This window comes from Notamacropus eugenii, chromosome 5 (genome assembly GCF_028372415.1).
Source record: "Notamacropus eugenii isolate mMacEug1 chromosome 5, mMacEug1.pri_v2, whole genome shotgun sequence".
Lineage (NCBI taxonomy): Eukaryota > Metazoa > Chordata > Mammalia > Diprotodontia > Macropodidae > Notamacropus > Notamacropus eugenii.
The window spans coordinates 420,089,968-420,105,611 of NC_092876.1; the positions used below are offsets into that span (position 1 = coordinate 420,089,968).

General features: G+C 38.1%; 1 protein-coding gene across 1 annotated transcript in view; it reads left to right on the plus strand.

The window, feature by feature from the left end:
- The window catches only part of TMPRSS15 (transmembrane serine protease 15), a 155,630-nt gene that overhangs the window by 121,352 nt on the left and 18,634 nt on the right, over positions 1-15,644 (plus strand). The window contains exons 19-21 of the mRNA XM_072614948.1: positions 5,069-5,164; positions 13,824-13,873; positions 14,019-14,193. Of these exons, the coding sequence (XP_072471049.1) occupies positions 5,069-5,164; positions 13,824-13,873; positions 14,019-14,193 (321 nt within the window). The remainder of the gene's footprint in view (positions 1-5,068; positions 5,165-13,823; positions 13,874-14,018; positions 14,194-15,644) is intronic.

Sequence of the window (15,644 nt, forward strand, 5' to 3'; positions counted from 1 at the left end):
GTGACCTTCCAGGCTAACTTGGGCTAGAGATTTGCTGCACTCCATCATTCTGTGGGTTCTGCAGCTCCAGAATTTGTTTATAGCCATTTTTTACAGGTATTTGGCTGGGCTTGGGGGTAGCACTCTAGAAAGTGCAGGGCATACTGTTACTCAGCCATCTTGACTCCACCCCTTCCCTTGATATTCTTGATGAAATAAATTTTGTTAGCCTCTTCTTAGCTCTATAAAGTAATTCTTTGGTAGTTTGAGTGGTGTGGCTTTGAATATGTAAATTAATTTAGGTACTCTTGTCATTTTTAAATGGGCTTGGCCATAAACAATTAATTTTTCCAATTATTTAAATCTAGTTTTATCGTACAAAGATTATTTTGTAATTGTGTTCAATTATGTCCCTGTGTGTGTCTTAGCCACTAGACTCCCCAAGTATTTTATACCGTCTGATGTTTTAAAGGAAATTTCTCTTTCTATCTCTTCCTGCAGGGTTTTGTTGGTAGTATATAGAAATGTTGATAACTTATGTGGGTTTGTTTTGTATCCCTTGTGGCTTTGCTTATAGATATTTTCAAGTCATCCTCTTCTTCTGTGTTTATATCTTGAGCTTCTGGGTCACTAGGGTCATTCTTTATGGTCAGTTTCTTTTTGTTTCTTTGCTTGTTTGCTCAGTCTTCCACCATGCTTCTTGACTTTGGACTTTATGTTAGTGCTGGACTCTGCACTTTGGGAGTGATGGGAATTGAGGGTCTGAGCTTCTGTCCTTTTACATTCTTCTTCTACTTTCACAGTTTACTTTTGGGGCCTGCAAATTTTTAGAGCTTCCAAAATGATGTGGTCTAGAGAGAGGTCTGTTCATTGCCTTTGTGACTTAAGCTCTGCAATTTCTTGACCCAGGTTTGGGTCTGTTGGCTTGTGTGTTTGAGTTTCTATATATAGATTGGAATCAATCATGATTAGCCTGCTGAGAGGCTCTGCAGGCTCAGAATGACTGAATTGCTGGTTCCCTGGTGTTATGGGATTTCTTCCCTGGTTATCCCATTGCAGACTTAGTCACAGCACTAAAGAGTAAAACTGAGTCCTTCTTGCTCTGCTTCTAGGCTCAGAACCACGCAGTTATATTTCTGAATGTGTTCCTTGCTCAATACCCAGCTACTATGTTCCCATGTTCCTTTATGACTTTTGCTTTGTTGTACTCTGGATCTGGGAAATGGGTGACAGAACTATTAGATAGTACCCATTCCTGTACACATTGCTAATTAAGGGATCATCTGGGTTCTCTTTCTGCCCGTGGGCTTCCTGCCTCAATGGTCTTTCTCAGCCCTCTTTACATCCCTGGACTCCAGAATGCTCGCTGTTGCTACTGCTGGGCCACTGTGCTAGCCAGCTCCCATCCTTAGTGCCACCAGATATGCTTATCTTCTTAAGCTGGACAAATACCCCATTGCAACCTTTCCTTGGTTTTCTCAATTAGTATTAAGTTTGGTGCATTTTTTTATATTGTTGTGGAGGTATGTTGGGTAAGTGACCTAATGTAAAAAATGCTTTCCCTCATTCTGCCATCTTGACTCTGCTTTTTAATTTGGTTTTAAAAATTATTTTTAGTTCTTTTTTTTCTATCTCTTCCAGGAATTGTAGGTGTACTTGTATCCAAGCTGTGTTTTTTCCTTTGAGGCTTTATTTGAGGATATTTTAGAATCACTCTCTTCTTCTGGATTTGTCTCTGAGTATACCTCTCATAATCATAGCTTTTTATGACAGGATTCTTTTTTTATTATTGTTTGCTCATTCTTCTAGACCAGGGCTTCTTAAACTTTTTCCAACCAGGAGCCTTTAAGGCTGTTAGTTGGTGTTGCATGCCCTGAAAGCATGTGCAGTGCAAAGTAAACATGCTTTGTTTTCAGAACCAAGGCTGCAGTGAAGTTGCATGATGCAATGTGGGCGAGTATGGCCAGAAACACCTCAGATGCATTGCACTTTTGATTTTTAATTAACTTTTGGTTGTTGCACACTCTGAAACCTTTTTAAGAAGTGCTCTAGACTCCTTCAGATTTTATGCTAGAATTAAGCACTGTGCACTTCTTTTGGAGGAGGGGAATGTCTTGGTTGACCTTTTTTCCTCATAGGTCCCCAATACCTTGGGTATTGAATATTGTGTTTTTCCAGGATCTCAATGACAGCTCAGGCTGAGGAACTATAAGCTTTCAGTGCACCCAAAATTATCTGGGAAAAGTCAGATAAACTGGTCTACTTATATGAGTTCTGCAAATTCCTAAATTTGCTCTATTTGTAGGAGTTCTGCATGTCTATGAATGGGAACTTGGACTATCAAGCAATAGAGCCTCCAGTTGGCACCTGTTCCCAAAACCTGCAGAAGGTCACAGTCACCTAGTATATGTCAGAGACCTATTCTTACCATGTATATCTTGTCCATGTACTGGAGTGGTCTCTCCTGGCAACATGATAAGAAACAGGACTGCATGCAGGACAGTTATACCAGAAACGTTCAGGAGTCAAGGGACCAGAAGTCATGATGGTCTGATGTGAGAACACTGTCAACAGGGAACAGGGAAAGGAATGAATCTACTTCAGCTGCAAACATGGTCTACACAGACAGAAATTAAGTCTAAAAAGAGAAAGAAGGAATCAAGTTCCAGTTGCCAAATGCAGATCAGAAAGTCAAGTCAGATTTTAAGAACAGCAGAAGGCAGGAATTATGATCTGAAGAAGATATTAGAGTAAAGGTAAAGAGAAAGGTAAAGAAATCCAGTTATCCCTACCCACTGCCAGTAAGACGACAGGCACCAAAAGAGAATAAGTGCCTTTCTGAAGCAACAAGAGAACCTGAGGGAGAGACAGGAAATGGCATGTGCCAAACAGGTCAAAACACCTCAACCATGGCCTTCTCTTCATTCTCAATGGAGAAAGCCCAGGAGAGTGAAAGTCCATTTATCCTGGGAAAAGCAGTAGCCCTTAGACTAGAGATGGGAAATCTGCAGCCTCAAGACCACATGTGGCCCTCTTAAGTCCTCAAGTGCAACCCTTTGACTGAATCCAAACTTCACAGAGCAAATCCCTTTAATCAAAGGATTTGTTCCTAAAACTTGCACTCAGGCAAAAGGCCACGCCCAAGGACCTAGAAGGCCACGTGTGGCCTCAGGGCCGCAGGTTCTCCACCCCTGCCTTAGATCAAAGACATTGCTACCAGGCTAGCACCTCCAATCAATGTCAAAGAAATCAACTCCTGTGAAGGTACAACCTGGAAATTGCTTCCACAGACCTCCACTGCTACTGAAGACCCAAAAAAGAAACAATCACAATTTGGTTTTCATAAAATTGGTAATATTTTCTACTTGTCAGTACACCAAAAAGGTGATCATTGTAAAATTGCTAAAATATCACTCAGAATTAAGGGTCACATGCATAGCCCACAAGATATGAGTTAGTACACTGAACAACTCAGACCATTTCTGTAGATTTCAACTCCAAAAGTAGCTTTATATTTCAAATTTTGCATGTGTTCTCATCTGTGTGAATAGTCCAAACCTATATGGCAACCTCTTCATTCCTTAAAAAGTGATGTGATGAGTTGTTGTGGCAAAAAGAAAGAAAAGAAAGCAAAAGGAAACAAAAAAAAAGAGAAAAGAGAATATAGAGAGAACTGAGTCAAATGTACAAGAATACAAGTCATTCCCCAACTGATATTTGGTCAAAGGATATGAACAGGCAGTTTTCAGAGGAAGAAATTAAAGCTATCTATAGTCACATGAAAAAATGCTCTAAATCACTATTGATTAGAGAGATGCAAATCAAAACAACTCTGACGTACCGCATCACACCTATCAGATTGGCTAACATGACAAAACAGGAAGATGATAAATGTTGGAGAAGATGTGGGAGAGTTGGAATACTGATTCATTGTTGGTAGAGCTGTGAGCTAATCCAACCATTCTGGAGAGCAATTTGGAACTATGCCCAAAGGGCTATAAAATTGTGCATACCCTTTGACCCAGCAATATCACTTCTAGGGCTGTATCCCCAAGAGATCATAAAAATGGGAAAGGGTCCCACATGTACAAAAATATTTATAGCAGCATTCTTTGTGGTGGTCAAAAACTGGAAAACAAGGGGATGCCCATCAATTGGGGAATGGCTGAATAAATTGTGGTATATGAATGTAATGGAATACTATTGTGCTATAAGAAATGATGAACAGGAAGACTTCAGAGAGGCCTGGAAAGACTTACATGAACTGATGCTGAGCGAAAGGAACAGAACCAGGAGAACTTTGTACACAGCAACAACCACAGTGTGTGAGGATTTTTTCTGGTAGACTTAGTACTTCATTGGAGTGCAAGGACTTAAAAAATTTCCAGTGTTCTCTTAAGGCAAAATGCCTTCCACATCCAAAGAACTATGGATTCAATTGCAGAATGTAGCAGATCATTTTCTTTTGTATTACATTTTGGTTTGTTTTATGATTTCCTCTCATTCATTCTAATTCTTCTATGCAACATGCTATGATGAAAATGCATTTAATAGGAACGTATGTGTAGAACCCATATAAAATTGTGTGCTGTTTCAGGGAGGGAGTGGGGTTGGTAAGGGGGTAGGAGGTTGAGAGAGGGGAAAAAATCTAAGTTATATGGAAGTGATTGTAGAACACTGAAAACAAATAAAATAAAGAAAAAAGAAAAAGAGAAAAGAAAGGAAAAGAATTATTTGGTAGCCACACTTCTGGTAATAAGCTTCCCTGAATTTAGCTAAGTTATTTATTGAAGATAGACTCACACAATTCATTATCAGACCAGACCCATATTGAAAGAATATCTTTCATAGTAAGAGCTATCGAAACTGGCTTTCGGAAACCTAGGGTCAACTCTATGCCCTTATGAGTTATTAGAGTAGAATTTATTGAAGAAATTAAATAGGAGTGTGTCAAAAATACTAAATACTTCTTCTTTCATGGAAAATCACTATTATTTCCTTTTTATTACTAGAGTTACTTCTTTGGCAATGTTCATTCACCAGTCAAGGAAATTAATATGTGAACTGATTATGCATTTTGTTTTTTCAGGAATGTGAGTACATCATCACAACTTTTTTCAACTGGCGGTGGACCATTTGTCAAACTAAGTATAGGTTTTAATGGCAGTTTAAACCTGATGCCCAGGTAGGTTATACAAATGTGTTCATTCCCTCAAATAGATATGCAAATTAGTCTCATGAAAATAACAAGTTCTGGGATAAATAGGTCAGAATGTATTAAAAATAAGTAGTTAAATATCATTAAAAGAGAATGACTAAAATAATTCATTGATGTATGTACTCACTCCAGTGGGATATATAATAAACCATTCACACCTTCTTATACTTTGTAATTTGGGATTATGTCCTTATATAAATAGATCATAGATTTGTTCATCAAAAAAATAGACTAGAGGTCTTCCTCTAGATATTTTAATATTTCATGGGTAACAGTGTAGCATTTGGGCTGCATATCTTTTATTCCTAATTTCGGCTACATGTTTATTCCATCACTTTTTCTAACTGTATATGGATAAATAATACATCATTGCTGCTAAGGTGTTTCAGTTTACTTATATTCATTATCCATTAATATTACTGAGAGAACATGAGTGTTAAAAAGATATCTTTATATTAAGGTGAAGTTTGGATTGCTGAAAAAGCTACATGCCAAATACAATCCCATCTATTTTCTCCTTTTCCCTGGCTGGAAAGGAGTTGGTTTCAGATCAGGATTACTGAGGTTCAGAAGTTACTGCTACAGAACAAATTACTAATGTTCAAGGACGGGAGGTTAGAGGGTAAGAATACTTGACAGGAGGTGGGCAGTTTTCTTAAGTGATGGATGGGAGAGGTAGAGAACTTAAAGGGATATTGTTGAAGTGCCCATTTCGTTCTTGAGTTGGCCTTTGTGGCGTCCCTATCGGTAGGTGAGCATGATTCAGTTCTACTGAGAAGGGGTGAATAGGGCTTCAAGCTGTTCTGAGAGGACTCAAGTCTATCTGGGCATGATTTGAGTTGGGTAAGGCAGGTCTGGTAAGAAGAGCTGGTCTCAGAATGGCTTCAATGAGTGAGTTAGGCATTTGATTGTTGAGCCAAGGTCAGAGGATTGTTCTCAACAGGTGGGTAGGTCTCCCTGGCCCCGGGCAGAATGCAAGAGCCTGTCACAGAGGCTGTGTTTTGACCTGCCCCCATACACTTCTCTCATCTCAGAGGAAAGTGATCCAGGTACAGCTCTAAATTCCTTCACCCCATCGACCTTGGGAGGATCCCCAGGGCGCAGAAAAGGTGGTAGAAGCCTGTTGCTGTGGCCATCCTCCATGGTCTGTCAGTAAGCATTTAATGCCCACTATGTGCCAAGCACTGTGCTAATTGCTTGGAGGTACAAGGAGATGCAAAAGACAATCCTGAATCAGGAGTGGTGCTCATAGTCTAATGGGTGAGACCACATGAAAGCAATCTATATACAGGGTAAATTAGCTATTATCTATCACACAAGAGAAAAAGCATGACAATTAAGGAGGAGCTAGAAAAGCTTCCTGCAGGAGGTGGGGTTTGAGCTGAGACTTGAAGGAAATCCAGAGGTAGAAATGAGGAGGAAGAAAATTCAATGCATGGAAAACAAACAGCCAGAGAAAACACAGAGTCTGAAGATGGGGTGTCTAGCTAACATCGCTGGATCGTAGATTACCTGAAGGGGATAATGTGCAAGAAGACTGATAAGGAAAGGTAGGAGGGGGCTAGGTTGTGAGGGGATTTGAAATATCAAATAGAATTTTATGTTTGCTCCTGGAAACAATAGGGAGCCACTGCAGTTAACTGAGTAGGGTCATGACATAGTCAGACTTGAGCTTTAGGAAGATCAGTTTGACAACTAAGTGGAAAATGGAGTGAAGTAGGGATAGATTTGAGGTAAGGAGATCAACCAGCGAGCTATTATTGCAATAGTCCAAGTGTGAGGTGAAGTCCTTCACCAACGTGGCACCAGTGTTAAACAAGAAATTCCAAGCCAAAAGACCAAGGGTAGCCAAGATATCCAGGCTTTTCCTTTCTTTGCCATCCAATATGGAAGGGAGAGGGTACCAAGTTCCAGGATAAGGCAAGGGCACAGCCAACTCTAACATTGGAGATTGGTGATGGTGTCTTTGGTTTAGATTGGATGAGACTTTAAATGATTATAGGGCAGAGTCATTGACACTCTGTAAGCTATATCAGAGAAACTGGGGCCAATCAGGATTAGCGAAGGGAGGAAGCTTCACCAGAGAAGTAGCAAGGGAAGCTAGGGCCAAAAGAAGTTGTGTGGGGAGAAAATTGGGTCAGGGAAAAGGGATATGTGTCAGGAAACTGCTGCCAACTACATACTGTCCCTTGCTGGCAAGGTCCTAATCCTTTTCTAAAGGACGTTATACCACTTAAGTGATTAGACAATCCTCCTACCATGGCTAATTCTAAGATAGGGAGAAGAGGAGAAAAGGAAAAACCAGAAACAAACAAAAACGTGAAGAAATACAAAACCCAGAAGCTGCAAGCCTTTCCTTACTCCTTCAGAAAGACAGTTTCAGAATCTCTCAGTTTGGTCCATGTGATGAGTAATACTCTATCTTTGAAGTTCACAGTGGTTCCCCTAATAACAAAGTGGTGATGATGAACAACAGCAGCAGAGAACATCAAAGCCATAGCACAGATGACACCCCAGTATAGTCAGATTTTGTCTCCTGATGTGAGGTGGGAATAATGAGCAGGATCAGCTCCAGGACCATCAAGACCCCTGAATGGACACTTCTGACAGCCCCCAATTCTACATTTCACATGAAGGCCATTGGTAGTAAAGAGGCAAAGAGGTCATAAGCCTCTTGCACACAACCTCTCTCATGTCAAAGTTTCCCTGTACCACACTACCCATTCAGAATCCCCTGGCCCACTTGCCAAAACCTCTCCCTCCCTGAAAGCTTCATCATAAGAATGATACAAAATCTTTGTCTCCCTACAGAACTCTGTGGAGAGCCTTCTCTCTTCTTCCACAAGTGGCTAAATAGGCTCCAATAATTCCAAATTACCTAATAAGGTAAAATAAGGGCTCTCTTTTCTTCTAAGTAATAACGCACTCATCATATAGCAACAATCTCACTTTCCCAGTGCTATTAGAAAGTAAGACATCTTCCAACAACACGAGATAGCAAGATGCTAACATAGCAGTCCTTGGTTCCCCAAGACTATTTTGGGAAGGAGTTCCCAGAAAAAGGAAAGGAACTTGGTCAATTGAAGGGGACCTGAGCTACTTCTCCAGGGTATATGAAAACCTCTGAGAGGGCAAGAATCTTGAGGCTGAGGAAGGGCTCAGCTAGAACTATGTCTGAAAATAGTATATTCTCATCAATTAAGTCTTCCTAGAGAAAGGATCCAAGAAACCCCTAGCCATAGGAGCCCATCTCCTTTCCAGGATAGCATCAATTTGTCATGGACATATTTTCTGGAAGGTTGGATACTGATCTGGGCAGTTAGGTGGGTAATGATACAACTAGTCTTCGTTAGGGGCAGCCTACTCTCTCTGAGATGAGAGAGTTTCATTTTGCCAGGTGGGGACAGGTTGAGGACTACTTTGGTATGGAATAGGTGCCTTGTCCTTAGTGAAAGGGATAATATGGTCTTGTGTCTAGGCTATCCCTATCCTTTTTCCTCATTGAATTCAGCATCTGACTTGGGGTCTTCCTTTCCTCCCCATATCCTGCCTTCATACTAGAACACTCCATACATATTGATACTCCATCCAACGTTCTAATGTCCCATTTCCACAATTTGCTCATTTTCCATTACCTATTATTCCACACTACCTCAGAGACAAAGTCTTGATCTTGCCATCACCTACAAATGTTCCACTTCTACACTCATGAACTCTGAAATTCCTTTATCTGATCAGAATCTTTCATTTTTCAGTCTTTTCCTGTCTTCTAAATCCTGTTCTTCATATTCACTATGACCTCCAATGATCACTACACATATCAGTTATTTCTAAAGTCATCACCTTTACCATAGCTGTCCTATGGTTCCTTCCACAACTTGATCTCCTAGTAATCTAGTTCAACCGTCCTCTTCTCGTGAGTCTCTTGATTACTTGTCCTACTAGGGATCATGTCTTACTAAGCCTCAACATTGGATTTTCCCATCATCTGCTGGCTTGTATTCTATTCTCATAATTCTGGACAGAGTTGGAGAAAGTCATGAAACCATGCTGACTGAATCCATTACAGATTAATATTACATAAATTTAACTGAGTCTTCAGGGTGATGAAGCAATCCTTTTCCACCTTAATAATGAATTCATCATCCCACTCTCACAGTGGCTATTCCAAATCTTTTCTTTATTTTTATTATATTTTTTTAAAGTAGGAAAAATCTGCCTTTTCTTCTTCCCCCATTCAGTTGAAAATGAAAACGCTGTGATTGAAATGAAGGTAAACTGAGGCATAAAATTTTGAGCATATTCAATTTATTGGTAAGGCTAATTAGTAATTACCAATAAAAGCAGTCTCTCAACTCCTTGGTCAGTCAAAAGATTATGACGTAGGGTTTACTAGCCTTTCTATAATTTTGATAAGGAGAACAAAGAACAGGGAACATAAAACCATATGAATGGTTCCAAAGTCTGAAGTATCATAGATAATGGAAAACTATGATTATATGGAAGTTCATAATGCAGGCTAGCAAAAACTACTCCTTTCATCTAGTTGCTAGGGAAAGCTCACTGGTGGTGCCCCGCTGCATGGTTAATTAGAGTCACAGCAATGACAGTCCAGACTTTCTTTAAGGACAGACAGCATTGTAGAGAAAGGCGACTTCCTGGAACCCATCTGCATCTTGTAAGGCTTGTTAGTGAGATAACAGTTCTCTCTTAATTGCACATTGGCAGGAAGATGTGTAGGGACAATATATTCCTTTAATTAAGATGATTAATGGGACAACTTGGCTCAGAGAGGAAAGCTGAACTTCTGAACTTAACTCAGATTGAAAAAGAAACATGGCTTAGGCAATTTTACAACATATTGAGGAGTGATACAGAATACAATCAATTACAAAGTGGAATGAGAATTAGTTGGTTTTACTCAAAGGAAAAACAAGATAATAGTTGCAAATATGTATAGTCAAGCAAAACAAATTTCCATATTGAGCATGACCCACCAAAATGTCTCATTCTGTAAAATGTCCCTCACCTCTCAATCTGGAGAGAGGTGACGTGTTTAATCATTAGTAGTCTGGAATTGTGGTTGATGATTGCACTGATCAGAGCTCCTAATACTTTTGAAATTGTTTTTATATATCAAATTGCTGTTATTATATAAATTGTTCACCTAATTCTGTTCCCTTTACTCTGTACCAATTCATTTAAGTCTTTCCAAATTTCTATGAAAAAATTCTTTCATCATTTCTTACAGCACAATAATGTGCCATCATGTTTATATACTATAATTTATTCAGTTCCTCTTCAATTTATAGGTACCCTCTCAAATTCCCATATTTTGTCACCTCAAAAAGAGCTATATTTTTATACATCTTCAGAGTTTTTTGCTTAAGACTAATTCCTTCCTTAAACTACTCTCCCACTAATTCCCCCTTATTTTTCTCACATTTCCTTGTTAAATTAAATGTATTTTTTGTACTTAGTTGTGTTTGCTAGAGTATGTGTGTATTCTTTCCTCCTTCAAGCAGTGAAGATCTGAGTAAAGTCTGAGTCAGCCACTACTCCCATTACCTTGTTTTTATAGATGTCACATTGATTATGTGACATAATTTCCCTAATCTTACTTTCCCTTCTCCCTCCTACTACCTTGTGTATTCCTTTTCTTCATTCAATTCTTCTCTTAAAATCATCAAGACACACACAATAGGACCATAACTACACTTTCTCCCTCTATGACCTTGATGATAATTGGGTTCATTGGGGGTACATGCATCATCTCATATTAGAACATAAGCGATTTATCCTTATTTAGTATTTTATCATTGTTCATTCATGTTTACCCTTCTATGTTTCTCTTGACTCCTGCATTTGAACTTCAAAGTTTCACTGCAGCTCTGGTTTTTTTACCAGGAAGGTTTGCAAGTCCTCTTTAAGGATCATTAAAGATCCACCCCCCTCACACACACACACACACACACACACACACACACACACACACACACTTTAGGATTATATTTGGCTTTTCTGGATATGTTATTCGTGGTAGTCCAAGTTCTCTGCTCCTTGATAGTGGGAGTTAGTGTATCATACTGTATCTCAATTGTAGCATATTGGTACTTGAATTCTTGTTTTCTGGCTACTTGCGGTATTATTTTTCTTTTACCCAAACACTGAATGTTGACTATGATGTTCCTGGATGTTTTCATTTAGTGATTTCTTCATAAGCAGGATTCTTTCTATTTCTACTTTACCCTCTGGTCTTAGAAAGTTTTCTTAAAAGATTTTTTGAAATACGATGTCTACGGTCTTTTCATGGCCATGACATTCTGAGAGTACAATGATTCTTGAATTTTTTCTCCTTGAGCTGTTCTCCGGGTCAGTTGTTCTTGCTATGTGATGCCTTACATTTTCTGGTTTTTTTAGCCTTTAGACTTTGTTTTAGTATTTCTTATTGCCTCATGGAATCACTGGCTTCTATTTGGTTTATTTTAATTTTCAGGAAGCCTGTGATATACCCTCTCATGTGTCAATCTGTTAATTTCCTTTCCAATTTTTTCTTCTCTGTCTCTCATTTCTTTTATAATTTTCCCTTTAAAACTCTCATTTCATTTATAAAAAAGCTTCTTAAATGTTTTTTTTTCTTCCAAATATTCTTATTGAATTTTTGCCCATTTTTTGAGGCTTTGTTTTTAGGTGTTTTGAAGCTATTTTCTTCTTCTGGGTTTGTATCTTGAGCATCCTTGTCTATATAATATTGTATAATCAGATTCTTTTTTTGTTTGCTCTTTCTTCCAACCTAATTTCTGATTTATGACAGATCCAGGCTCTGAGTACTTCTGAAGCAAAGGTCTGGTTTGTCTTGTTTCTGCTTTCTTAGACTATTGAGCATTGCCTTATTCCAGGATCTCAGGTACAATTCAGTCTTATCCCCAAAAGCTTTCAGCACTCCTGTGGAGGTCTCATCCAGGGCAAAGTCTGATTGTTTTCCCCTGATCTGAGCTCTGAAAATTTCTGAATGGATTTGTGTCTATGCAATAGTAGGTTGCTGCTTGATTCAACCTCTAGCAGTCAGCTAAGAAACTCTATTGGTTAAGTGATAGAAATGCAAGTTCTCCTTTGCTCTGGAATTCTTGCCTCAGTTATTTCTCTGCAGGCCTCAGAGCTACACTGCTTCTGCTTGCCTCTAAACCTACTCCTTTCTTACTCTACTGGGCAAGTGTTCCTTACTCAGGAACACCATTCCTAGGCAGAAAAGGTCCCCTATTTTCACCACATAGCCACCCCTTATCAGTCCTGCTCTGTGATCTAGAATTAGATAGAGGGCAATAAAGCTGTCAGCCTCTATTGTAGTAGAGGTGCCAAAGTATAGGTCTAAGCATGGCCTGGTATGGCTTAAGGACCTCCTCTTATACTCAGTCTCAGGCTCTCTCTGTATGCTAGAGTACTCCTCACAGGTGCTCCTGGTCAGACCTCATCCTCAGTGTCCACAGACTACTCGATCTGCCTCCTTATGCCAGCCAGAACTAGAAAAATAACTCCCTATAGTTTTGTCTTGAATTTTCCCATCAGGATAAAGTCCAATGCATTTTCTATTTTGAGGAGTTTGGTGAGGGGCAGACTCATGATAGAAAATGCTATCCACATCCAGAGAAACATCTATGGAATCTGAAGGCAGATCGAAGCATATTGTTTTCTCTTTTTGTTTTTTCTTTCTCATGGTTTTTCCCTTTTGCTCTGATTCTTGTTTTGCAAAATGACTAATGTGAAAATATGTTTAGTATGATTGTACATGTATTGTCTATATGAGGTTGCATGTTGTCTTGGGGAGGGGAGGAAAGAAGGTGGGGGGAAAATTTAGAACTCAAAATCTTAAAAAAGTGAATGTTAAAAACTAAAAATTAATTAAGAAAAAAAGATTACTGTATTCATGTAGTATGTGAGATTATCAACCTATAAGTAAGTGGTTATAGTCACTCATATTAATATAATGAAAATTATAGGTAAAATGACAGGGGATTAACAGTATAGCAATATCTCATTGCATCTTAGTATTTTTAATTCTTTATGATATACTGATCTTTCTCATGGTTTAGATTTGACACTTAAATATCATTTGTCCTAGTTATTGTCCTAATTTCCTCTGCTTTATTAATGAATGTTTGGCTTTTTTGAAATTATTTTGACATCCAGGCATATTTCTATAGAATAAATGAATTCAGTCATGTTGCTTATATTTCATTGTAGTAATCTTTATGTAATGTAATCATTTCTATAAGAAAAAGATAATGATTAAAGTGTTTTACTTTAAAATTTTTGTATGCATCTAGATCCCGAGGACAACTAGGTGGTACATTAGAGTACATTGGAGTCAGGAAGTCTTGAGTTCATATATAACCTCAGATATTTACTGTGTGACCCTGGGCAAGTCACATAATCCTCTTTGCCTAAGTTTCCTCATTTGTAAAATGAGCTGGAGAAGGAAACAGCAAAAACGCTCCAGTATCTTTGCCAAGAAAATCCTAAATGGGGTCACAAATAGTCATACACAACTGAAAGGACTGAACATTCACTTCATACATGTATACCATGTTCAAATTTTTGAAATGTAATAACTATTCTTCTGTTACAGCAAAAAATGTTCTGATGATTTACTGATTCACTTATCCTGTGATCAGAAACGTAAGTATATTTGCAAGTTTTCTCAAAGCTTTAATTCAGTTTATATTACCTAAAAGAATATTTTAATTATTAAATATTTATTAAAGGAAACTCAAGCAATTTAACTATGCTGTCTATTTCCTTCATCCCATTTTATTTTTAATAGCTTGTGGGAAACAACTAGTAACTCAAGAAATCAACACTAAAATTGTTGGTGGAAGTAATGCCAAGGAAGGGGCGTGGCCCTGGATGGTTTCTCTGTTTTTCGATGAACGCCCTATATGTGGTGCTTCTCTTATTAACAATGAGTGGCTGGTCACAGCAGCACATTGTGTATATGGGTAAGTTTGAGGCTTCTATGTCTGTTTAAGTGTGTTAGTGTTAGTTGAATCCTGACTATCTACCAGTGTGTCACTCAGTGTGTTCCTCACAGCTTTGTGTCATCTACAGATTTTGTAAGAATACCATGTATCTAAATCATTTCTAAAACTACTAAGCAGCATATGCCAAGTACAAATTCATGAGGTACTCCACTAAAGAAGTCCTATCATGCTGACATTAAACTTTTAAGAAATACTCTTAGAATCCAACCACCTATCATTTCTGAATCCATTGGATTATATTATCAATTGGTTTACAGATCTTCATCTTCTGCGTGAGAATAGTATGAGATACTTTATCAAAAACTTCTTTAAATATAGGTAAAAAGTGTCTACAACATCCTTCATCTACTTCTTTTGTAATTACATGAAAAAAAAATTGGTTTAATTTGGCATGACTAGTTCCTGATAAAGCCCATGATGGTTTTCTAATTACCTGCTTCCTTTTCTAGATATTTATCATCTCTTTAATGATCATTTCTAAAGTTTTCCCAGTAGTCAAACTAAAGTTCACTGTCTATACTTTTTTTCTTCTAAATCAGGGCCACTTCTGCCCTTCACTTATCTTTTGGCATTTCTCTTGTTTTCTATAATCTCTCAAAGTCCACTAACAATGCTTCCACAATCACATCTGGTAGTTCTTTCAAGACCTAAGCATATCTCTTGTCCAGGTAACTGAACTCATCAAAGATGCTCTTAACTCCTTAATTATCTTGGGTATTAAGTCTCTAATATTCATTTTTAGATTGTCATTTATAAAGTAAAAGTCATTCTCTTTTGCACAGAAAACAAAGTAGGAATTGAGCGGTTGTGCCATTTCTGTTGTCAATTGTAATCATCTCATCCATTCCAAGCAAGTCTTTGTGCAGTGTGTGTATGCTGTAAATAACTCTAAGTCTGCTTAATTCCAAAAGCCCACCAATGATTCTTTGCACAAAGCTATTCATTAACAATATGATTAGGAATTCCTATGCATGTTCAAGGTATAACATGCTAGTGTATTTAATCTGCACTGTTAGAAAGCTAAGGATGTATTTAAATGGAATATAACAAATTATTTATGTCATGCAATTATAAATACAAAAAAATACAAAACTCTCCAATTAACATATTTAAACCTTATGATTCAGATAGTCACTGTGTACCCAGATATGCCATCATGGATTCACAAAATTTTCCTTGTGTCCCCCACAGCTAATTGCTGTTGCTGCCATCTCTTTAAATCTGGGACTTTCAATCTGGGGCCCATGTTCCTTATTGAAAGGAGTGGATCTAATATCGGGGGAATTCAGAAGCTACCAGGAATTTAAGAGAATCAAGTGAATTGAAAGAATATTGATAAGTGGAGATCTTCGGAGAGCATAACAGAGCCTGAAGCAAGGTGAACTGTAATTGTATTTTTTTTATTTTAC